The sequence below is a fragment of the Pseudonaja textilis genome, chromosome 1 (assembly GCF_049901715.1).
Source record: "Pseudonaja textilis isolate UNSWEBS1 chromosome 1, rPseTex1.2, whole genome shotgun sequence".
NCBI lineage: Eukaryota > Metazoa > Chordata > Lepidosauria > Squamata > Elapidae > Pseudonaja > Pseudonaja textilis.
The window spans coordinates 20,885,409-20,909,427 of NC_141990.1; the positions used below are offsets into that span (position 1 = coordinate 20,885,409).

The window sequence follows — 24,019 nt, forward strand, 5'->3', positions numbered from 1 at the left end:
CAAAGGAAAAATCAATCCTGTTGCGCTTCACATGTCCTGCCTTGGTGGAATCACATTATTCATGCATTCCAGATTATGTTCCTGATTCTTGTTTCCTTGGTGAAGGAATCCCTGTTTGTCCTTTCATTCATCGGAGTGCTGTTGGTTGTTGAAGAATTCCTTCACCTCAAAGAGGGTCACTCCAATCTAAGCAGAGAGGGAGTTGAGCGTGCAAACTAGAGGACTTGGAACAATTCTCGAGTTGCACTGCGATTTTTATTTTTGGCAATGCAGTCGCCAGAGTGTGAGTGATCCACAACAAATTCAAAGAGAACGCGAGACGCTGCTATGTGGTTCAATTGCTGGCCATCAAATAAAACAGGGAATTCTTTCTCAAAGTGGGCTTTGGGAATAGATCTGCAGGTTTACTCTTGGTTAGAAGATACCGATTGTGCAAATTTCAGTTAGGGTAAGTAATTATGTCTTGTATCAAATAATTGATCGTCTTTAGTGAAATAATTATGCAACTCTGAAAGGATATTAGTTGATTTGGAGATATGTACAGAGAAATAAGGCTAAGGCTGAGTTTGGGTTTAGCACTATATTAAAGATAAGGAAAGAACCTGTTGAAAAGGATAGTATTTTTCATTCCCAGGCTATCAGAATGTATCTTTAAGACTTTTAGAGTGCAAGACAAACATTTTGATCTTATAGTCTGCTTTCCTGGGAAACTTCATTTTAAAATGTCTTCAAATCGCCAATTATTGCTTTTAAAAGTGAATCACTTTCCTACAGTTAGCAATCAGAAAGAGGAAAATATTTGGAGTATACCTCAAACTAATTAATACTATACTACTTATGAACTGAATTACAGTACTGTTCAGATCCAGATTACATTTGTCCTTTATTTAAAACTATCTGTCTTAAGTAATAACTAATGTATGTTATGATTTCAAGGGGATCCATGTGTAAAAGCAGCTTCCCACAGATATATATGTGTGTGTGTGTGTGTGTGTGTGTTTTCTTAAGTTTTCGCGGGTACTTACATGTATGGTATTCAGCTTTGTTCGGGTATTTTCCCACGTCATTATAGTTGTGCTTCTGCCGAAACGTTGCTACAGCTTTAAAAGCACAACTATAATGACGTGGGAAAATACCCGAACAAAGCCGAATACCACACACACACACACACACACACACACACACACACACACACTATATATATATATATATAAGGAAATTGCTTTCAGTTCAATAGAACATTCAGATTCAGCCTTATTCTTAGACCATCTATCTTGGCTTTCCTTCTATGACCATGAAGAAAGATTATGGCAGGTCAACATTTCCTACATAGAATCTTTATTATTTGTGGTGTGTTTCAGTTTAGACATTTGTTAGACAATGTCTAACAAATTTAGACAAATGTTGATCTGTCATCATTTTTTTAAAAGATCTTATTTATAAAGCAGTATAAATACATTTATTTAAGAAAACTGTAAGTTTGTGACTTCAGTCTGTGTACGTGAACAATTGAACAAAAAACCCCCACATAACACAAGAGAAAAGAACTACAATAATATCTATATTCATAATCAGTAGATGGATTCCATTACCATCATTTGAGGAGAAAAATGCCAGGTGTTTCCATTATATGAAAGACTAATAGAACTGGGGCCATCATATCAGGGGGAGGAAACTAATTCTGAAGAGCAAACACAACACCAGCTGACAGAAGAAGGATTAATATCTTGGGTAGTTTTGCAGTATAAACGTTGAGATGATCATGGAAGCCAGTCAGGAAAATAGAAAGGGCTCTTTCCCATGGCCAAATTAAACATGCATTTTAATTTTGCAAAAGTGTTTTGGAGCAGGTGCATTCAAAAGAATGAATAGTGCTAAACCTGTGAACAATGGCTGACAGATAGAGGTATTTGTTGGAGAGGAGATGAAGACAACATTATGAGGATGGTGTAGAAAATGAAAGTAAGTTGGTACCATGATTAGATGCAAGAGAGGGAAGGCTCAAATAGGACAGGACAACAGAATATGAACAAATTTTTATTAAGGCTGAATTAGTCATTTTAGTGTATATACACATGCCTAAGCCTGAAGTTTATGAGTCATGGTTTATTAATCAAATTACAGCAGTACATAAATCTTGCTAAGCCACAGTGCCTAGATTCTGCCATTACATTCACTAAAAAAAATAGCAAACTAGTTTAGCTAAATGGAATGTCTGAATCCACCAATTGCTGTTTTCATCAAATGTTTTTGACTGTGATTATTTTGACCAAGATTAAGTGAATCATGATTTATTCAGTTAACCCAATTTTATGGATTCACATGGCACAAAGAAGCTGGCAAAACAGGAATTAGTCAGAGTCCAAAGACTTGAAAAGGAGAAAAGAAACCACTTAAATTCTGGAGCCAAGGAAGAGAAAGAAACTTGATTTCTGTGTTCTGTAATAAGCAGATCTTCTAAATAAGTAGTATTCTTTTTCTCTGCAATAAATCCATTTATCTACTGATACTCTGCCCTTAACTAGTTCAGATGGGACTGAATTTTTGGAATTACCATCTTGCCTCTAAATTCTGACAAATGGGTTCAGTTAACATATATTCAAAATAGGTTTTAGGTCTAAAAACTTTGTGACACAGACATTTCCATAATTTTGCATATCAATATAGAACAGTATTTTTCAACCTTAGCAACTTTAAAATGTATGGACTTCAATTCCCAGAACTGAATGGTAGCTGGATAATTCTGGGAGTTGAAGTCCATACATTTTAAAGTTCCTGAGATTGAAAAACACTGTTGTAGAACTGCACAAAGGAACTTTTATAGAATATTTATCATGGGCAACATAATATGAAATTCCTTGCTGTAACTATAATTTTGAGAAAAATTGCCTGGGATTTTTGTCTGTTTCTGTTGTTGCAGCCTTTTGTTATCTTAGAATAATCTTTTGGAAGGCTCCTAAACAAGACAACCAAAATGACCAAAACAGAAGAACTGCCAGATAGCCATACTTCTGAAGAATTTTATGAAAAATATGAACCTAAGGAAATTTTGGGAAGGTAAATATTTTAAAGTTGGGGCTATTATAATGGGCAATTTGCTATGTGACCCTCAAAACAAAACCCAAAAAATGCATTAGTTCCTTTAACCAACATTTCCAATTTCAACAAAATCAACTCAGAACATAGCAAGTTAATTTTAATATACATGTATTTCAAATAATTTAGTTACAAGAACAGATAATTGAAAATAATTAATTGGGAAACTTCAACTCCTGAAAAAGGAGGGTAGGTATAGTCAAAGCATTTAAGTAAATATTGAAGAAAAATACTGTATTTTAAACCTTTCATAAACATGGAGCTGGGTATCATTTTTCCTCAGAAGAGACTTTCAGAGAAGTGTGGCTACCACTGAACAGAAAATACCATTCACATTTCTGTTAAGATATTTTGCTATTTTATGAAGACAATGCCTACAAGCATTTGTAATGCAGTAGTATTTCCAATAACTACCAATTTTAATAAACCTCTTTATCCTTGCTTCTCCTCTTGTCACTTTGAACATGAGTGAACAACAAAGTAACACCACCTTTTAGAGATCTGTGTGTGCGAGCTTGATTCTATCCCTCTCTCTAATCCTCGCTCCCTCTCTCTAAGATTTCTTTCATGTGGACTGTCTTTTCAGAGGAGTAAGCAGTGTTGTCCGTCGATGCATTCATAAAGTCACTCGACAAGAGTACGCTGTTAAAATTATAGACATCACAGGTGGAAACCTCTCCCCACAAGAAGTTCAGGAGCTGAGAGAATCCACTCTGAAAGAAATCAACATCCTCCAGAAAGTGTGTGGACATCCTAACATTAGTAAGTTGGATTTTGCTTCCAGATTATCATAGTTGTACCATAGCAATAAACCATTGAAGACAAACACATTGAAACTACCTTCTAAATATAGTATATAAAATCATACATTGCAATGTCCTACCTGCAAATGAATACTTCAGCTTTAATCATAACAATACAAGAGCACACAATAGATACAAACTCAAGGTTAACCACACCAAACTTGACTGCAGAAAATACAACTTCAGCAACAGAGTGGTCAATGTTTGGAATACTCTACCTGACTCTGTGGTTTCTTCCCCAAATCCCCAAAACTTTAACCTGTCCACTATTGACCTCACCCCCTTCCTAAGAGGCCTGTAGGGGGTGCGCATAAGCGCACCAATCGTGCCTACTGTCCCTGTCCTATTGTTTCTTTTATTTTTCTTATAAGTATCTATCTCATGTATTCAAAACTATATTTATTCTTATACCTGTATCTTGTAAGCGATTGACAAATCAAATAAATACTAAAAATACTAAAATACCATTGGCTAGGCTTGCATGACATGCCTAACCATCCCCTTCTTAAAATATATTGCAAACAGAGTGATTAGATGCTATTTAGAACATAGAGCATATATTTCATTGGCTGGAAGGAACCTTGGAGAACTTCCAATCCAAACCCCTGCTTAAGCAGGAGACTTTATACTATTCCTGATAAAGGGCTGTCCAATCTCTTCTTGAAAACCTCCCGTGACAGAATAACCACAACTTCTGGAGGCATTCGACCGATTAATAGTTCTAGCTGTAAGGAATTTTTTTTCCTTAGTTCCAGATGGGATCATTCCTTGATAAGTTTCCATCTGTTGCTTCTTGTCCTTCCCTCATGCTCTTTGGAGAATAAATTGATCCCTCTTCCGTGTGACAGCCCTTCAAATATTGGAAGATTAGATTGGGTATTATGTCACCTCTAGTCCTTCTCTTTTTTAAATCTAGTTCCCTCAGCAGTTCATCATATGGTTTAGCTTCTAGACTAATTTAATTTAATCAATATTCTTATAAATGTATTCCTAATTTTTGGTAGCCTCTAATAATTTTTAAATAACTGAGAATCTAAAATCCTTCTGATCAATTAGAAAACCACCCAATCTGCCATCCACTTTTATTGTTTGATGACTGTTTCTTGATCTTTTCCATTTCAACCAGTGGTCCAGATTACACCCCCCCCCCCCTTTCCCTTGCGCTGGTCGGGATGATGTATTTTCAATTTGCTGATGAATTAGCACTATTATAAGTGCAGGATATAATTTCAGGAGGAAGCGTTTATGTTTGGGGGGGAAAAAGTGTCCAGTTAATGCTAACTTACAGTATCGCTAAATGTCTATGGAGATTTTCAGTTATTCAGATCATGGTTGTCCTAAAGAAGATTTTCCAAAATGTAACTGGACTTTTTTTTCCCCTTGAAAACATTTCGCTTCTCATCCAAAAAGCTGCTTCAGTTCTGAAGAAATCAAATGCTTTCAAAGAAAAAAAAAACCCAAGAAAGTCCTGTTGCTTTTTGGAAAAAATACAGTATTGCTACTTTCTAGCATGGAAAGCTATGACCAAATTTATCATCCTTGTGCCATTTGTAAAAAAATCATTGGCATCTTCTGGTCTGGAAAGAATCCCAAACATTCCTACAAAAACATAGATGACAACAAGATCATATTAGTATATATGTGTGTTCTCTCTCTCTCTCTCTCTCTCTCTCTCTCTCTCTCTCTCTCTCTCTCTCTCTCCCTCCCTCCCTCCCTCCCTCATATTAATATATCCTACAGAGGATGAATTATTTGTATTTTTCTTTGAATCTGCTCCTATCCTTGCTTGGATGATCCTTATGTCTTACAATTCAAGTTATGTCATATGTATTTATTACAGCAATAACATTTCTAGCCTGCTCTGCCCCCAAAGGCATGGAAAGATACACACAGAAAAACCAGAGGTCTAAAAATAATAAGAAATAACACATATTATAATGGCATCGCCCCAAATTTAACATCTCCCAGAGTCAAGTTTTCATATCATGGAATAGTCATCATCATAAATGAAAAAATGAACAGGTATTTTATTCATAACAGTAATTGAAAATAAGAAAATCTAATTTACTGATGTTGCTACACCCAATGATATTAGGGCTGAGGAAAAGCAATCTAAAAAAAATTACAAAATCCCAGGATTTGTAGATTGAAGTTGAATGCTTATAAAAAAAAAGAAATCTGCTGTTATACCAAACATGATTGAAGCCCTTGGAACAATACCTAAAGAATTTCCTCAGTATTGGTCATTTTGGATATTGGGCCTGAATACCCTAATTTTACACACACACACAATACACTGGGACTGCCTCTATCCTGCTAGCTAAATAATTATTAGGTTCTTGGTTAGAAGTTAAATTATTAAATTTTCATCAGTCTTTGACTGTGAATCTAATTGTAGATTACTTGTATAATGATAAATTATTCACAAATGAGACAGTGACAATTCATAGGGAGATTCTTATACATGTCTATTGAGAAATAAATCTTTATCGTATTTACAAAGCGCCATCATGGTTTAACAACCAAGCTTGTTGAATAAACTGTCATTGATTGGATCCACCCATCTTCTTAAGCCATAAGCCAAAGAAATCATAATGGCTTGGCAATGCAACATTTTACAAGATCTCAGGTTCTAATTCTACTGTTTTTCAAAACCAGAGATTTTATTAAATGACTGGTTGTCAAAGTGGAGAATGTTGGGATTAGTGAACTAATGGCCCAGATCAAGATCAAGACTATGTGGACAGTCTCAGAGATGCCTAGCTGAAGATCCAGGGCATGCTGGAGGAAAGGCAGAACAGCCTGTGGGATTGTGCATTGAAGCCAGGGGTCTATGCTTCAGTACCTTCCCATTCTTGCTTAGTTTTTAAGAAAATTTGTAATGTTATTTCATATTCGCCGATGAGGCTGCCTTGGTGAAATGCTCTCATAGAGCACTGCGCACCAGAACAACTAGACACAAGGACAGTTTTTTCCCAAACGCCATCACTCTGCTAAACAAATAATTCCCTCAACACTGTCCAACTATTTACAAAGTCTGCACTACTATTACTATTAAACTTCTCATCACTCCTTATCACCCATCCCCTCCCACTTGTGACTGTATGACTGTAACTTTGTATCCTTACGATTTATATTGACTGTTTCCTAGTATGATTTGATTGCTTATTGTACCCTATGACTATCATTAAGTGTTGTATCTTATGATTCTTGACCCTTAACGAATGTATCTTTTATGTACAGTGAAAGCATTTGCACTCAGACAAATTCCTTGTGTGTCCAATCACACTTGGCCATTAAAGAATTCTATTCTTAATATATCCCACTTTATTTCCAGTCCAGCTGAAGGACAGCTTTGAATCTCACACCTTTTTCTTCCTGGTGTTTGATCTGTAAGTATCAAAGTTCTTTTTGGGGTGAGGAGAAGGGAAGTGTCAAATGTGTTCTCCTTAAAAAAGTTACTTTTCTAGGCTGGGTGATTGCCTTATGCTTTCTATGTTCCTGAGAAGCAGTTTCAGAACTGTAGCTAGCCAATCATCATATGTTGGCCAACTTGACTTGGCAGATGGATCATTTGTGTGGAAATATACTCATTGAGGTAGATGAATGTATGGCTTCAGAAGACACTTCTTGATTCAGCACCTATTTCCAAATGTGGACTTTTCTATCATCAAATGCAGACTACTAACTTCAGTACCTTAAAAGAGGTTAAACAAATTCAATTATTTTTATTATTATGGTTGGTTGCACTGTCAGCCAGCGGTTTAGACTGGATTTGGCATTTTTACCCCTCTATCCTTCCCAAGGATCTGGGATAGAGGGACAAAGGTTGTTGTTTTGTGGTATTAAAGGTAGCAAGACAAAAGCTGTTCCAGGTAAAAGCTGCCTTTTGCAATTGATTGATGGTGTTTTTGTGAGTGCTGACAAGTGATGGGATTCAAAAAATTTTACTACTGGTTCTGTGGGCGTGGCTTGGTGGGCGTGGCAGGGGAAGGATACTGTAAAATCTCCAGTCAGAGGTGGTATTTGCCAGTTCTCCAAACTACTCAAAATTTCCGCTACTGGTTCTCCAGAACTGATCAGAACCTGCTGAATACCACTTCTGGTGCTGACCTGGTGTCTAAGTGATGCTCCAAACATTTTGGGATTTGTACCCAAGGCACCTATTACCATTGGTACTATCTTTGCTTTCTTTTACTACAGTCATTCTACTTCTGTTTGGAGGTCTTTGTATTTTGTGATTTTCTTCCATTCTTTTTCTTCTATTCTGCTGCTTCCAGGTACTGCCATGTCCACTAACCAAACTTTCTGTCTTATTGACGGTTGTTAAGTCTGGGGTATTATGTGGCAGGTGCTTGTCTGTTTGAACTGAAAAGACCCACAGAACTTTAGCTTCTTCATTTTCTATTATTTTGTCTAGCTTGTGGTATTACCAGTTCTTGCTTTCAGGCCAATGGTACTACTTGCAGATATTCCCCTTACTATTTTTGTTTAAAATCATCATGGCTGTCCCTTTTTTCCACCACGCAAAATGAGGCAATGCCAATTCACTGTGCAATCCTGTGCATGTCTACTCAGGTGTAAATCTAACTGGCTGTGTTTGTACATCACGCTTAATTGTGGTTTGTTTTAACCATTGCTTAGTGAATAAGTCATAATTGATAGGGTTCACACATCATGTTAAGCTACAAGTAGTCCTTGACTTATGACAACAACTCAGCCCAAAATTTCTGTTGCTAAGTGAGACATTTGTTAAGGATTTTTTTTCCCATTCTATAACCTTTCTTGACACATTTGTTAAGTGAATCACTGCAGTTGTTAGTAACACAGTTATTAAGTGAATCTGGCTTCCCCTCTGACTTTGCTTGTCCAAAGATCGTGTAAGGTGATCACATGACTTTGGGACACAGCAACAGACATAAATATGAAGCAGTTGCCAAGCACCTGGATTTTGGTCATGTGACCATGGGGATACTGCAACGGTCATAAGTGTCATACGTCACTTTTTTCAGCACTGTTGTGACTTCAAAGTCACTAAATGAACTGTTGTAAGTTGAGGACTACCTGTATAAAAAAACAAAAATGCTAACAGTGTAGGACTAGGATGAAGAGAAACAGTTTTTGATCTCCCCTGAGTTGAGCAACTGGCTGGTTGCTTTGGATCAAACCCTATCTCTTAGCCTATGACAGTGGTGGCTAACCTTTTTGGTCTCCTGTGGCAAAAATTGTGCACGCACATGCGCGGAAGTGCCAGCACCCAGAAGGCAATGCGCGCCTGCCACCCTGCGCATGCATGTGCAATCCCCCCTGCCGCCCCCTTACCTGCACTGCGCCTCCCAGCTGATTTTCAGCCTGCTTGGGGCCATTTCTGGCCTCCCAGAGGCTTGAGGACAGCTTCTGCAGCCTTTGCAGGCCAAAAAATAGGCCCGTTTCGTCACTTCCGGTATTTCCGGGAATACAGGAAGTGACAAAACAGGCCTATGTTTCATCCTGCAAAGCCTGCAGAAGCTGTCCTCAAGCCTCTGGGAGGCCAAAAAAGGCCTCAAACAGTCTGAAAATCAGCTGTGAGGCACGCGCATCTGCAGTGAGGTAAGTTTGCCTGCTGAACGCGTGCCATAGGTTCGTCATCAAGTGCCTATGATATGCCACAGGTTAAGATGGGGGAGAATCATGCACAGGGGCTGCCACAAAGAAGAGGGAGTCAACCTATTCTCCAAAGCACCTGAGGGCAGGATAAGAAACAATGGGTGGAAACTAATCCAGGAGAGAAGCAACCTAGAACTAAGGAGGAATTTCCTGACAGTTAGAACAATTAATCAGTGGAACAACTTGCCTCCAGAAGTTGTGAATGCTTCAACACTGGAAGTTTTTAAAAAGATGTTGGATAACTATTTGTCTGAAGTGGTGTAGGGTTTCCTGCCTAAGCAGGGGGTTGGACTAGAAGACCTCCAAGGTCCCTTCCAACTTTGTTATTCTAATATTCTATTCTAATATTCTAATGTCACAGATATGTAGTTTAACCACATTTCATACAGGAAATACAGCAAGAAACCCCCATAGCTAAGTGAAATGCCCATGTCCTGGAGCAGCCTACCTCTTAGGCAAGTAAGTCATGCTTGCCAGTTTCTCAAAGGCCTTGGTCTGCTTGATAAAGGCCACACTGTTTAGGAGCAGGTGCATGGTGACTCCAGCAAAAGACTTCTTGTGTTCACCCATCCATATATTGTAATTTTATATCTCTGCCAGCTTGTTTAACTGTTTGTGAAGGTTTCTGCTGATCTCAGGGCCAGCTGTACCATCCACCAAACCAACCAACCACCCGCAGCCACAAGGGAGCGAAGTTGCCTGCAGCTGTTTCATCTTCTTGGTCCCGTATCAATAGCCTGCTCAGATTTCCACATAACCTTTGCTAAGATCTTGGCAGTCACAGATCCACACTATTTTTAGGCATCCTAGACTTGCGTAATACTTTCATGGATGTCTGCTTGAAACCGCTGTACCAGCATTACAGCTTCCATGGGAAGAGAAAGTCCCAAACTCAAAAAGTTGTTTAAAACAGATTGCTTGAAGACTCTTTGCCAGTGAAAAACCTGACAGGGCAGGAAAGGGATGTAACAACGGTCTTTGATATAGAGGAGCTTGTAGAACTGTTATTTTTAAAAGCAACTTGTAATGTTGACAATAGCAGCATAAATAAAATACTATACTGTATAGAGAAGCTTGTAGAGTAGTGTGTTTTTTTTTAAAGCAAATTGTAATAACAGCATAAATGAAATATTTAAATCAGCCTTGCAGATTCAGTGCTCTCCAGATGAGGAGAAGATATTTGGTGGTACCGTTTCAACAACACATTTTAACAGAATAACAGAGTTGGAAGGGCCCTTGGAGGTCTTCTAGTCCAACTCCTTGCTCAGGCAGGAAACCCTATAACATTTCAGACAAATCTCTTCTTAAAGGCCTCCATGTTGGAGCATCTACAACTTCTGGAGGAAAATAGTTCCACTGCTTAATTAGTCTAACTGTCAGGAAATCTCTCCTTAGTTCTAGGTTGCTTCTCTCCTTGATTAGTTTCCACCCATTGCTTCTTGTCCTGCCTTCAGCTGCTTTGGAGAGCCCCTGAGCTATTGGAACACTGCTATCATGTCACCCCTAGTCCTCTTTTCATCAGACTAGACATACTCATTTCCAGCAACCGTTCTTCATATGTTTTGGCCTCCAGTCCCCTAATCATCTTTGTTGCTCTTCTCTGCACTCTTTCTAGAGTCTCAACATCTTTTTTACATCATGGCAACCAAACCAGGATGCAGTAGTCCAAGTGTGGCCTTACCAAGGTGTTATAAATTATAGGCATTATGTTTGATAAAGGCATAATCTTTTGGGAGTTATAGCCGACGTGTTCATATGCACAGAGTGATTAAATTGATACAGGATGTAATTTGGGGTGAGGGGTGGAATGAAAGAGCGGAAGAAAGAAGACAGGTACAGTTTACATATAAAGCACATTATAACTACCTTATCAATTAACAAATGTAATACATTAGAAACCTCTTGTGTGTCTTGAGATCTTCCAAGATGGTCTCACTCCTTTTGACGTATAGGTAGTTCACAACTTACAATCATTCATTAAGTAACCATTCAAAGCTACCGTACAACAGTACTGAAAAGTGACTTATGACTGTTTTTTTCACATTTACAGCCACTGCAGTATAATCAGGGTCCTGTGATCAAAATTCAGCTGCTTGGCAGCTGGGATGTATTTATGACAGTTGCACTGTCCAGGGGTCATGTGACCACCAGTTGTAACCTTCCTAGCTGGCTTCCGACAAGCAAAGTCAATGGGAGAACCCAAATTTGCTTCATGATCACGATTCACTTAACAGCTGCAGTGATTTGCTTAACAACTATGGCAGAAAAAGTGGTAAAATGGGGGGAAATCCACTTAACAACTGCCTTTAGCAGTGGAAATTTGGAGTTCAATTGTGGTCTTAAATCAAATTTAATTAAATTCCACAATCTCTCAGCTTTACAAATCAAGGATCAGATTCCTAATTTTTGGCTACGATAGACCAGTGTTTCACAACCTGTGTGGACTTCAGCTCCCAGAATTCCCTAGCCAGCATGTTGAAGTTGAAGTCCACTGGAGGAGTTGAAGTCCACACATTTTAAAGTTGCCAAGATCAAGAAGCACTGGGATAGACAGCCACATCCAAGACAGAAGCAGGAGTGTTTTGTTTTTATACCATTTTTGTTTTTAACATACTCTACATGTCTAAATTTTCCCTCTAAACAGAATGAAGAAAGGGGAGCTGTTTGATTACCTTACAGAGAAGGTGACCTTAAGTGAGAAGGAAACTAGGTGAGCTATTTCAACCAACCTGCTAATCTCGTCAAAACATGGAACTCCTCTCCTGCAAGCTAGTGAAATATGTGGTGCCCTGTGTAAACGATTATACAGATTAGTTGTGACTAGAATAGAATAGAATTTTTTATTGGCCAAGTGTGATTGGACACACAAGGAATTTGTTTTGGTGCAAATGCTCTCAGTGTTCATAAAAAGAAAAAGAAAAAATATATTCGTCAAGAGTCATAGGTATAACACTTAATATTGGTCAAAGGGTACAAATAAGCAATCAAGTCATACTAGGAAACATAATAATAAGCGATCAAATCAAATTATACTAGTAAACGTCAATTAAAAAATCCTAAGGATACAAGCAATAAAGTTACATTCATGCAGTCATAAGTGGGAGGAGATGGGTGAAAGGAAGGATGAGAAGATGAATAGTAATAGTAATTGTAATGCAGACTTAGTAAATAGTTTGACAGTGTTAAGGGAACTATTTGTTTAGCAGAGTGATGGCATTTGGGGAAAAACTGTCCTTCTGTTTGGTTGTTCTGAAGTGCAGTGCTCTATAGCATCATTTTGAGGGTAGGAGTTGAAACAGTTTATGTCCAGGGTGTGAGGAGTCTGTAAATATTTTCACAGCCCTCTTTTTGACTCGAGAATTATACAGGTCCTCGATGGAAGGCAGGTTGATAGTTGTTTTTTCTGCAGTCCTAATTATCCTCTGAAGTCTCTGTCTGTCTTGTTAGGTTGCAGAAGCAAACCAGAGAGTTATAGAGGTGCAGATGACAGACCCAATAATTCCTCTGTAGGACTTTATCAACAGCTCCTTGGGCAGTTTGAGCTTTCTGAGTTGGCACAGAAAGAACATTCTTTGTTGTGCTTTTTTTAATGATGCTTTTGGTGCTAGTCCATTTTAGGTCTCTAAAATCTCTTTGGTTTAAATAACCAACAAAGTTTAGGAATCTTAGTTTAGAATTGTACTGTACTGTATTGTGATTTACTTCAGCCATAGCTTAGTGTATGTGAAGTACTTTGAGCCATGTACAAAATGTTTTCTTCTCTCTATTTCAGTGTTTCTCAACCTTGCCAATTATATGGACATAACATAAAATATGTGGACTTCAACACCACAGAATTCCTCAGCCAGCATAAGATATTCTTGGAGTAGAAGTCCACCTATCTTAAAGTTGGCAAGATTGGGAAACACTGCTCTATTTGGTAGCTGTAAGCAACTCATTGATCGTTCCATATAATACAGGGATTTCAAGCATTTACAAGAGGTGTCCATAGTGAAATTCAGTTTGAGATGTTAAACTAATGGATTTCTGCATTAGGCAGTGGTTAAACTAGATGTTCTCCCGGTTCTCTTCTAGCCCTTACAATCTATTTCAGTGGTGACTAACCTTTTTGGGCTCCCATGCCAAAAATTGTGTGTGCGCTTGCATGCCAGTACCCAGAAAGCAATGCACGCAGGGGCCCCCATGCCCCCTGTGCATGCTTGTGCGATCCCCCCACTCATGTTGCGCATCTCTGCGCATGTGCGCACATCACTCGCACACCCCTGCCCCCTGTGCATGCATGCCAGTTATCTGACAATATAACTGGGTGGGACTCTTCTGGACGACCTCTCACGTGCTGGCAGAAGTGGCTCTACATGCCACTTCCGGCACGCTTGCCATAGGTTTGCCATTATGGATTTATTCAATACTATAATTCTATGAAAACACATTATAGGATTTGCTGCATCTCTTTACTGCCCTCTAATGGTTGTGTAGAATTGGGCAGGCAACCCAGATCTGGTAGCCCTGGTGACATAATCCCCAAATGCAAATATCCTTCATTCACACCTGATGATTGTGAGATCAAAACATCCCGACCTGACATGCTCATGTGTTGGATATCTTCCAAGATATTTGAAAATTAAGGAAGACCAGCTAAACATGATCAATGGGCAATGCCAGGAACCAAGCATAGGTTTTTGGTGTGGGGTATAAAAAATGTCTGCCTTTTCTTCCGGATATTTGCTCATTTAAAGAGAGGTGTGGTGGCGCAGTCGTTAGAATGCAGTACTGCAGGCTACTTCTGCTGCCTGCCAACTGCTTGCAATTTGCAGATCGAATTTCACCAGGCTCAAGGTTGACTCAGTCTTCCATCTTTCTGAGGTCATTAAAATTAGGACCAGATTGTTCGGGGCAATAGGCTGTAAACCACTTAGAGCGGGCTGTAAAAGCACTGTGAAGTGGTATGTAAGTCTAAGTGCTACTACTATTTAACTAACCAGATCATTTTCTCCTTGTAGGAAAATCATGCGTGCTCTTTTTGAAGTAATTCAGTTCCTCCATGGCTTGAACATTGTCCACAGAGATCTCAAGCCAGAGAACATCCTGCTAGATGACGACATGAACATCAGACTCACTGACTTTGGCTTCTCATGTCAGCTGCAGGAAAATGAAAAACTCAAAGGTTGCCTGTCGATCTCGGGCAGAAATTTTAAGGGAGAGGGCTATGAATTGGTGGCCTGCCTGTGGCAGTGAAGCTTAGGAACGTAACTACCTAAGGAGACACCTACACTGAATCAGCTTGCTCAAACCAGCTGTAGCATGTTATATGAATTCAGCTATCACAATTTGCTAACCATGGATATTAAAACTTTGCATATGGCAGTGGACTTAGTCAACTGCAAATCATTAAGTAAGCCATAGAAACCTAGGATTTAATGCAATGTGTAAATAATTTTCTACATTGACCAAGGGCACTTCTTCAGGATTCTGCAAAAGATTAAAAAATTAGCCAGAAATTGAATTTGGGATCTTTTACAGACAATTTGCCCAATTGGTGAACCATCTTTAAGTCCTCTTTAACTGCTACAATGTTAAAGTCATGTTTTTTCTTCCTACACAAATTTTGTTGTGCATATGATCTGACATGCTTCGTTGATACAGTTGGTGATTATATATTTGGAGGCGGAGATTTTAGCTTTGGCGGTCATTTTAGGCTGCTGCAATCACATTTTGTCTCCTCTGGTCTTGGGCATGGTTATCCAGGGAAGATTAGACATGTGGCTTCCACAGAAACATCTGCCTGTATAATGCCAAACCATTGCTTTTCCATACAAGCAAACTTGTAATATGCTTCTTATATTCCTGGAATTATCACTCTTATGAAAGAGCACTAGATCTATGTGTTATAAACATAATGAATTTTCTCTTGGGAGAATAATAATCCTGTGCTGAACAACAGATCAATTTAAACTGGGAAAGAGCAGCATTTTGCTGTAGTCAGATCCAAATCATAAATACCATTTTGGGGAATTGTAGCTTTGTATAGTCACAAAGCAGCTGGTCATAAATTATAGGATCTCTATAATGCCCAATTCCTGAGTTTAGTTGGTTTTGGCTCAAGGTTGACTCAGCCTTCCAGCCTTCCAATTAAAATAAGGACTCAGATTGTTGAGGGCAATAAGTTGACTCCGTAAACCACTTAGAGAATGCTATAAAGCACTATGGAGCAGTGTATAAGTGTTACTGCTAGTGCTATCCTTAACCACAAGGTAGCCAACTGGATTAGTAGTATGTATGTTACATGTCAAACCACTAAGGAAAACCATTGTGTGGATGCAACTATGAGTCTTTGATCTGATCTGACTGAGGCTACCCTATTTTCTTTAACTCCAAGAATCCAGCAAGACTTGCATCTCCAGAAACAAAGTCACCAAAGTTTCAGCCAATTTTTTATTGCTTTTCTTGCAGAGATCTGTGGCACTCCTGGCTACTTGGCTCCAGAAATATTAGAATGTTCCATGGATTCAGATCATCCAGGTTATGGGAAGGAAATTGACATGTAAGCAAGATTGTGTGGCAAGTTTACTCATTATCCTAAACAGTGGTGGGATTCAAAAAAATTTACTACTGGTTCTGTGGGCGTGGTGTAGCATAGCTTGGTGGGCATGGCATGGCTTGGTGGGTGTGGCAGGGAAAGGATACTGTAAAATCTCCATTCCCACCCCACTCCAGGGGAAGAATACTGCAAAACCCATTCCCTCCCCACCCCACTAACCTGCTTTCCAGCTCCATTCTCCTGTGCAGGAGAACAAAAGAAGACTCAGCCAATCAGCTGTGACACGGGAGGCAGAGAATAGATGGGGACGGGGCCAGTCAGAAATGGTATTTGTCGGTTCTCTGAACTACTCACATTTTCCACTCCCGGTTCTCCAGAACTGGTCATAACCTGTTGAATACCACCTCTGATCCTAAGCCATAATTTGGGTTATTTGAGTTTAAGCAAATGGTATGTAAGTTTTGGATATTCAGAGGATGTAGTACAATTAATGATGTGCTAACATCATTAATTGTGGCTTATATCAGCAAATTGAGGCTTATATCAGTAATCAGCTTAGAATGTGAATCCTGCTATATTTATCCTAATGAAAAAGATAAATGTAACTTTTAGAGGAATTCACTTATTTCCCATCCAATCTTCTATAGCATTGTTTCTCAATTTTGGCAAGTTTAATATGTCTGGATTTCAGCTCCCAGAATTCCCCAGCCATCTTTCTGGCTGAGGAATTTTGGGACTTGAAGTTGCGAAAATCACTGTCCAAGGCTGCATAAACAGTGAGATAGAATCAGGATCATGTGAAGTGTTAATAACAGTTTATAATACCCTGGTAAGGCCATGCTTAGAACATTGTCCAATGTTGGTCACCACAATGTTAAAAAGATGTTGAGACTCTAGAAAGAGTTCAGAGAAGAGCAACCAGGATGATTAGGGGACTGGAAACTAAAACATATGAAGAACGGTTACAGGAACTGGGCATGGCTAGTCTAGTGAAGAGAAGGACGAGGGGAGACATGATAGCAGTGTTTGAGGAGCTGCTACAGAGAGGAGGGGTCAAGCTATTCTCCAAAGCACATGAAGGCAAGACAGATAACAGATAACAGATAATCAGAGTTGGAAGGGACCTTGTAGGTCATCTAGTCCACCCCCCCCCCCCCCGCCCAAGCAGGAGACCCTACACCATTTCTGACAAATGGCAGTCCAATCTCTTCTTGAAAGCTTCCAGTGATGAAGCTCCCACAACTTCTGAGGGCAAGCTGTCCATTGGTTGATTGTTCTCACTATCAGAAAGTTTCTCTTTATTTCCAGGTTAAATCTCTCCTTGTTCAGTTTCCACCCATTATTCCTTGTCTGGCCTACAGGCGCTTTAGAAAATAACTTGACCCCTTCCTCCCTGTGGCAGCCTCTCAAATATTGGAAGACTGCTATCATGTCTCCCCTGGTCCTTCTCTTCACTAGACTAGCCATGCCCAGTTCCTGCAACCGTTCGTTGTATGTTTTAGCCTCCAGTCCCCTAATCATCCTGGTTGCTCTTCTCTGTACTTTTTCTAGAGTCTCAACATCTTTTTTTTAATGTGGTGACCAAAACTGGATGCAGTACTCTAGGTGTGGTCTTACTAAGGCTTTATAGAGTGGTATTAGTACTTCCCTTGATCTTGATTGTATCCCTCTCTTAATGCAACTTAGGATTGCATTAGCTTTTTAGGCTGCTGCTGCACACTGCTGGCTCATATTTAGCTGGTTGTCCACTAAGACTTCAAGATCCCTCTCACAGTTACTGCTGTTGAGCCTGGTTTCACCCCAGTCTGTATGTCTACTATTGATTTTTCTTGCCTAAGTAACAAATGGAAACTAATCAAAGAAAGGAGCAACCTAGAACTGAGGAGAAATTTCCTGATAGAATAATTAATCAGCAGAAGAACTTGTCTCCAGAAGTTTGGGTGCTCCAATATTGAAGGTTTTTAAGAATAGATTGGACAACTGTTTGTCTGCTTGAGCAGGGACTAGAAGACCTCCAAGTTCCCTTCCATCTCTGTTATCCTGTTATTCTTAAAGTTGCCACAATTGAGAAACAATGTTCTATGGAGATGACTTTTCATCTCTGTCCATGTTACTGCTTTTTAAGATGCCAGTTTTCCCCAAAGCAGCCTTGCCAAAAATTATGCCCGCTTAATTTGTTGGATTATACCTTGCAGCAATCCATCCAGCAGTTGGTGTATTTGCAGCATCAATTGGGCAAAGAATAATTATTTTTTTAAGTACCAGCATATATAATTCTTTGCAACTAACAATTACAATATGTGGTATAATTGCTATTTAAATAAGACAATAACGATCATTAGTCTGCTTAAATATTTACCACTGACTGAGCTGGAAAAGAAGACAGAAAGACTGCTGCAACAAAGATGTTCTCCATCAAACTGCTTTTGTTTCCCTGTATTTAAAATATCCTGTTGTTAAAACAGTGGACAAAAATGTTCAGTCCGTCCTCCTGACAGTTTCCTTGTTTCAGGTGGAGTGCAGGAGTCATCATGTACACCTTGCTGGCCGGATCTCCTCCTTTCTGGCATCGGAAGCAGATGCTGATGTTAAGAATGATCATGAATGGAGATTACAAATTTGGGTCTCCTGAGTGGGACGATCAATCAGATACAGTCAAAGATTTGGTAGGTAACTTTCACCTGGATGGAATCCAGAGGCTATTGGAGAAAAATAAAGGAGAAAAATGCAGTGTAGAAAAAGATAAAAGTAATTGGAACACCAGATGATTAAGAAATTGACCCTAACGCCAAAAATACAGTACTTGGGCCCAATTGGGAAATGGTTCCCTTTTGTTTCTTGGTGTTCATTTTCCTGTCCAATGGGATTGTATGGGGGGGGGGGGTTGCTCTGAATAATTAGTATTAACCAGTGCTAGACTCGTTATGGTTTTCCACTGCATTCAGAAAACCAATGCCTCGGCTTCTGAGTCACAACTCTGTTCTTCTGCCTGCAGATTGCCCACTGTTTAGTGGTGAAGCCGCAGAATCGTTACACTGTGCAGGATGCCCTCACCCACCCCTTCTTCCAGCAGTACATGGTGGAGGAAGTCCGGCACTTCAGCCCCTTCCGGAAATTCCGGGTATCCCCAGTTGCAGAGAATTCTGGGAAAGGGATGGCCATTTTTCTCAGTAATAGCCAAGGATTGAGGGGAGGGGCAGGGGTGGGATTCAAAAAAATTAACAACCAGTTCTATGGGCTTGGCTTAGGTGGTGGGCGTAGCTTGGTGGTCATGTGACTGGGTGGAAATGGCTTGGTGGTCATGTTATTGGCTGGGTGTGGCCAACTCAATACCACTCACATCGAGGCATGCATCTTCTCGCCTGGCCTCTCATGACTATGGGGATGTTGTGAAAAATGGTCATAAGTCACTTTTTCAGTGCCATTGTAACTTTAAATGGTCACTCCACACAAGCAAAGGAGGGGGAAAAAGCTCCAGAGAAGTTCCTGAGACAGGAAGTCTAGTCCTGCCAAGAATGTAATAAGGGTTAACAGAGAGGCAGTTTCTGTAAGCAACACCAGAATGTTTCCTTCCTGCCTTTCTTACAGGATTAGGCCAGTAATTTCTTCTAACAACCGGTTCTCTGAACTGCTTAGAATGTTAACAACCGGTTCTAGCACATAGGTGCAAACTAGTAGAATCTCACCCCTGGGGAGGGGAGAGTCAACAAAGTCAAGAGGATTACAGTTGAAGCTGTGCCCTTTTTCTATGTGCCATGGATATAAAATAGATATGGGCTTAGATTGTGCAACTCCTGCCCAACATCTTGACTTTTTTGACCTGCCCCATGGATGTGCCTGCTGATGACTCTGATCAAGGTTTTTTTTAAGTGGGAAAGGGGGAGGCTAAGTCAGGGGTTGTTGTGGGACCTGCATGAATCATGCTGCTGGGCTGCTTGACCCTAACCCAACAAGATACATTCACACAATATGTTAAACCATTGCATGTTCCTTAGTTTTGTTTCATTGCATTGTGGAAGGTTGTGATTTATTCAGCACATGAATTAGGCTTGAGTATCTTGCCCAGAATTGGTAAATAGCAATATATTAATACATATTAAACATACATTAAGTGTGTTGTCATATAAAAAAAAATAAAGTTCCTCCTGGAAAACCTGAAAGACCAGGTTAGGGACAGATTGTCACCGTCAAAAATCTATCTCTGTGGTTGCTAAGAGTTAACACCAACTTGAACAATTTGTATCCATTCATCAGTACATTCCAGTCATGGGTTTCTTCCCATCAGGTTTGTATAACAGCAACTGTGTCATACCTGCCCTTGTCTACTATTGCTTCTTGTTCCCTGTTTGTTGCCCAAGCTTTGAGCATTTATATGTAAGCATTTAAGACCTTTATGCTTGTCCATGGGTATGTTTCCTGCCTCTCCTAATTGTTGTTTGAGTTTTTCTCTTTTCATCCCTCCCTACCTCATTTTTGGTTTTTCTTGGGATTTATGATTGGTTTTGTGTTTCAGATAGTCTAAAGATTAGTCACCCGCCCCCTTCAATTTTAGTTTAAAGCCCTTCTTGATGGCACATAAACAAATTAGGCTTAAATGGGGGAGAGTTATTGGTGACACAGGTTTTTTTGAAACTCAAACCATTGCTTACCATGTTTTATCCAGTTATTCAGTTATCACATTCTAAAGTAGTGGTATTTATTTATTTGAGCATAGCATAATATAGCAGCACTGAGAGTTAACTTGAATTTAATGTGATGTGTGAACCCGACCACAAACTCAGAGGTAAAGAATTGGACCAAAAGCATTCTGTATATAAAAACAGCCTCCTTTTTATTGACAGTGGCTTATTCCTGGTGAATTAATGCATCTTTTAAAACAGGGGTGTCAAACTCACGTCACGGCAGCGTCACATGATGTATTGGAACTTTCCCCCTTTGCTAAACCAGGTGTGGGCGTGGCCAGCGCGTGACGCATCTGGCCCACAGGATGCGAGTTTGATATTCCTGCTTTTAAAGAAAAAAAAAGAACCACAAACCAATCAGATATAAAGCAGTGGTGGGATTCAATTTTTAAAAAATTTCTGTGGGCATGGCTTGTTGGGCGTGGCCTGGCTTGGTGGGCATGGCAGAGGAAGGATACTGCAAATCCCATTCCCTCCCCACCCCACTAACCTGCTTTCCAGCTCCATTCTCCTGTGCAGGGCAACTAAAGAAGACCCAGCCGATCAGCTGGAACTTGGGAGGCAGAGAAAAGATGGGGGCGGGGCCAGTCAGAGGTGGGATTTGCTGGTTCTCTGAACTACTCAAATTTTTTGCTGCTGGTTCTTGAGAACTGGTCAGAACCTGCTGAATACCACCTCTGCTTTAAATATGTCAGTCTAACAAACATCTCTTCCTAGGTCATCTGCCTGACTGTCCTGGCCTCAGTTCGGATCTACCTCACCTACCGCAACATCAAGCCGATCACCCAGGATGTGCTGCAGCGTGACCCTTATGGGCTGAAGCCAGTCCGCAAAATGATCGATGCGTGCGCCTTCCGGATCTATGGCCATTGGGTGAAGAAAGGAGAAGCTCAAAACAGAGCTGCCCTCTTTGAAAACACTCCCAAAGCCATCCTGTTCAGCTTGGCTGCCGAAGAGGAACTTCTCTGATTTCCAAGATCTCCAGGAAGAAAGCCCTTCAGTCTTTGGCAAATCTTCCTAATTGAGATGAGCATGATCCCAACACATGTGCAGAGTTCAACTCCCACAATTCCCCAGCCAGCAAAGATGGAAATGAAATAGCAAAGGGTAAAACTGAATACAGGCCAGAATGCCTTTTTATTAAGTGCCTTATTATTATTGGTTGCACAGTCAGGCAGATGTTTAGACTGGATCTGGTATTTTTGTTTACCAGTTACAGGTAGCCTTTGACTTACAACCGTTCATTTAGCAACTGTTTGAAGTTATAACAGAACTGAAAAAAGTGACTTGCAACTGGTCCTGGCACTTAAGCCATCACAGAATTCCTACTGTCATGTGACCAAAATTCCAGCGCTTGGCATGTTTAGTCACCCAGTTTGGATAGTGAGATGGGCGGCATCTAAATTTAATAAATAAATAAGATTTAATAAATAATGATGATTGCAGCAGAGCCAGGTAATATGATAACCAATTCCAGTCAGTTTTCAAAAAGCAAACTCAATGGAAGAAGCCCAATTCGTTTAACAACGGTAGTGATTTGCTTAACTACCATAGCAAAAAGTAAAATTGGGCATGAGTTGCTTAACAACCGCTTTGCTTAGCAATGGGAATTTTGGTCTTAATTGTGATCTTAAGTTGAGGACTACTTGTATTATTTCTGAAACCTGTGAGATCTAAGGATAATGATCTAAGGAATGTGAAGCTGCACTACCACATCATAGGGCTAATTCCCACCCGTGACGGTTTCTCTACCCCTCCGAAGGGCTTTTAACAGTCATAGGATGAAATATCCAATAGGGTCCTTTTTCCAAGAAGTCGTCTCTCGTCCCAAGACTCTGTGGTTGCTTTGAGGCTGAAAACTTATCTTAAGAGACTCACAAGCTTTTGTACTTGTTTTTAGGCTGCCAATCCCTTCCTTAACATGGTGTTAAAAAACGATGGACAAATTTATTATAAGTACGTGGATCCACCATGTTCAGCACAGTTTGTCTTATTTATTTTTTTGAAAGGAAACATTGGAGAAAGTGGGGATATCTGCTTGTGGGCTTTCCTGTTAGTGTTAGATTCAGGATGCTGGGTTAGCACGTTTTAGAACCCAAATCTTCCAAAGTATGAGGGATGTCTTTGGCATGATGTCTGAAATGGGACTTCCGTGTTTCAAGCCAGCCTATTTCTGAATGTCAGTTATTGTGGATTGCTGGGGTGGGTGGGTGGGAGAGTTGCTGTCGTTGCTTCACTGATGTACTATATGCTAAGATCCAGGTTGCCATTACTGCAATGAAACACGTCCCAATCCAGCAGAAATAGGCAAAGAAAACATCTAATATAAGCAGTTCCATAATCTGTAACAAGGAAGATGATAGATAAATATTAATGTATAGCTGAGTTAGGTTAAGGATTCTCAGTCATCCAGGTAGTTGTCCATAGTAGTAGTCAACTACTACTGGACTTCTTGTTTTTGTTGGTTCAAAACATTTTGTTGCTTATTCAAGTAGCTTCTTCAGTCTGAGCAAGTTGATTAGGGGGACCACATATATGTCCTCCAACCCATCCTGGAGGACATATATGGAGTCCCCCCTAACCAACTTTAACTTTAACCTAGGACTAAGGAGAAATTTCCTGAAAGTTAGAACAATTAATCAGTGGAACAACTTGCCTCCAGATGTTGCTGGTGCTCCAACACTGAAAGTTTTTAAGAAGAGATTCAACAGCCATTTGTCTGAAATGGTATAGAGTTTCCTGCCTGAGCAGGGGGTAGACCAGAAGATTCCCAAGATCCCTTCCGACTCTGTTATTCTATTATCTTGCTCAGAATGAAAAAGATACTTGGACAAAACGTTTCAAATCAACAAAAAGAAAAGAAATCCAGTTGCCATGACTCAACTCCACATAGATGTCTTATGGAATTATTTATTGCAGCTGCATATAAGAACATGATCTTTAAAAAGATATTTAACAAACAATAAAATGTGCTTTATTTATTCAGATTGAATTGAATTGTGATATGTGGATATATTCTCAAATTTCATCCAAAGTTGATAGAAACTTATCCCAAATTAGTCATGATCCTGTCTCACTTAAAACTACTGCAGACTCGTGCTGGAGGGGAGGGGAGGGGGGAAATTATAAGCGTATATATATTATATATTATAAGGTTTTTGGAAGGGATCTCAAAATCCAAAGAATTAGTGGCTGGATTATGACATAGTGCTAAAACCACAATATGATTTGTTTGGTTTTGGTTTACAGTGTTG

The 24,019-nt window shown here is 39.7% G+C and overlaps 1 protein-coding gene across 2 annotated transcripts; it reads left to right on the forward strand.

Annotated features, from left to right (window-relative positions):
* Window positions 1-252: 252 nt before the first annotated feature.
* Window positions 253-23,752, forward strand: PHKG1 (phosphorylase kinase catalytic subunit gamma 1). 2 transcript variants are annotated; one of them, XM_026708414.2, is made up of 10 exons: window positions 253-448; window positions 2,921-3,057; window positions 3,683-3,858; window positions 7,237-7,291; window positions 12,190-12,255; window positions 14,546-14,709; window positions 15,996-16,086; window positions 18,596-18,749; window positions 19,079-19,204; window positions 21,483-23,752. In XM_026708414.2, the coding sequence occupies exons 2-10, from the start codon at window positions 2,975-2,977 to the stop codon at window positions 21,732-21,734; spliced, it is 1,167 nt and encodes a 388-aa protein (XP_026564199.1). In that variant the 5' UTR covers window positions 253-448; window positions 2,921-2,974; the 3' UTR covers window positions 21,735-23,752. The 2 variants fall into 2 exon arrangements, with proteins under 2 accessions (XP_026564199.1, XP_087783657.1); XM_087927531.1 differs by lacking the exon at window positions 253-448 and adding an exon at window positions 1,241-1,350.
* Window positions 23,753-24,019: the final 267 nt, after the last annotated feature.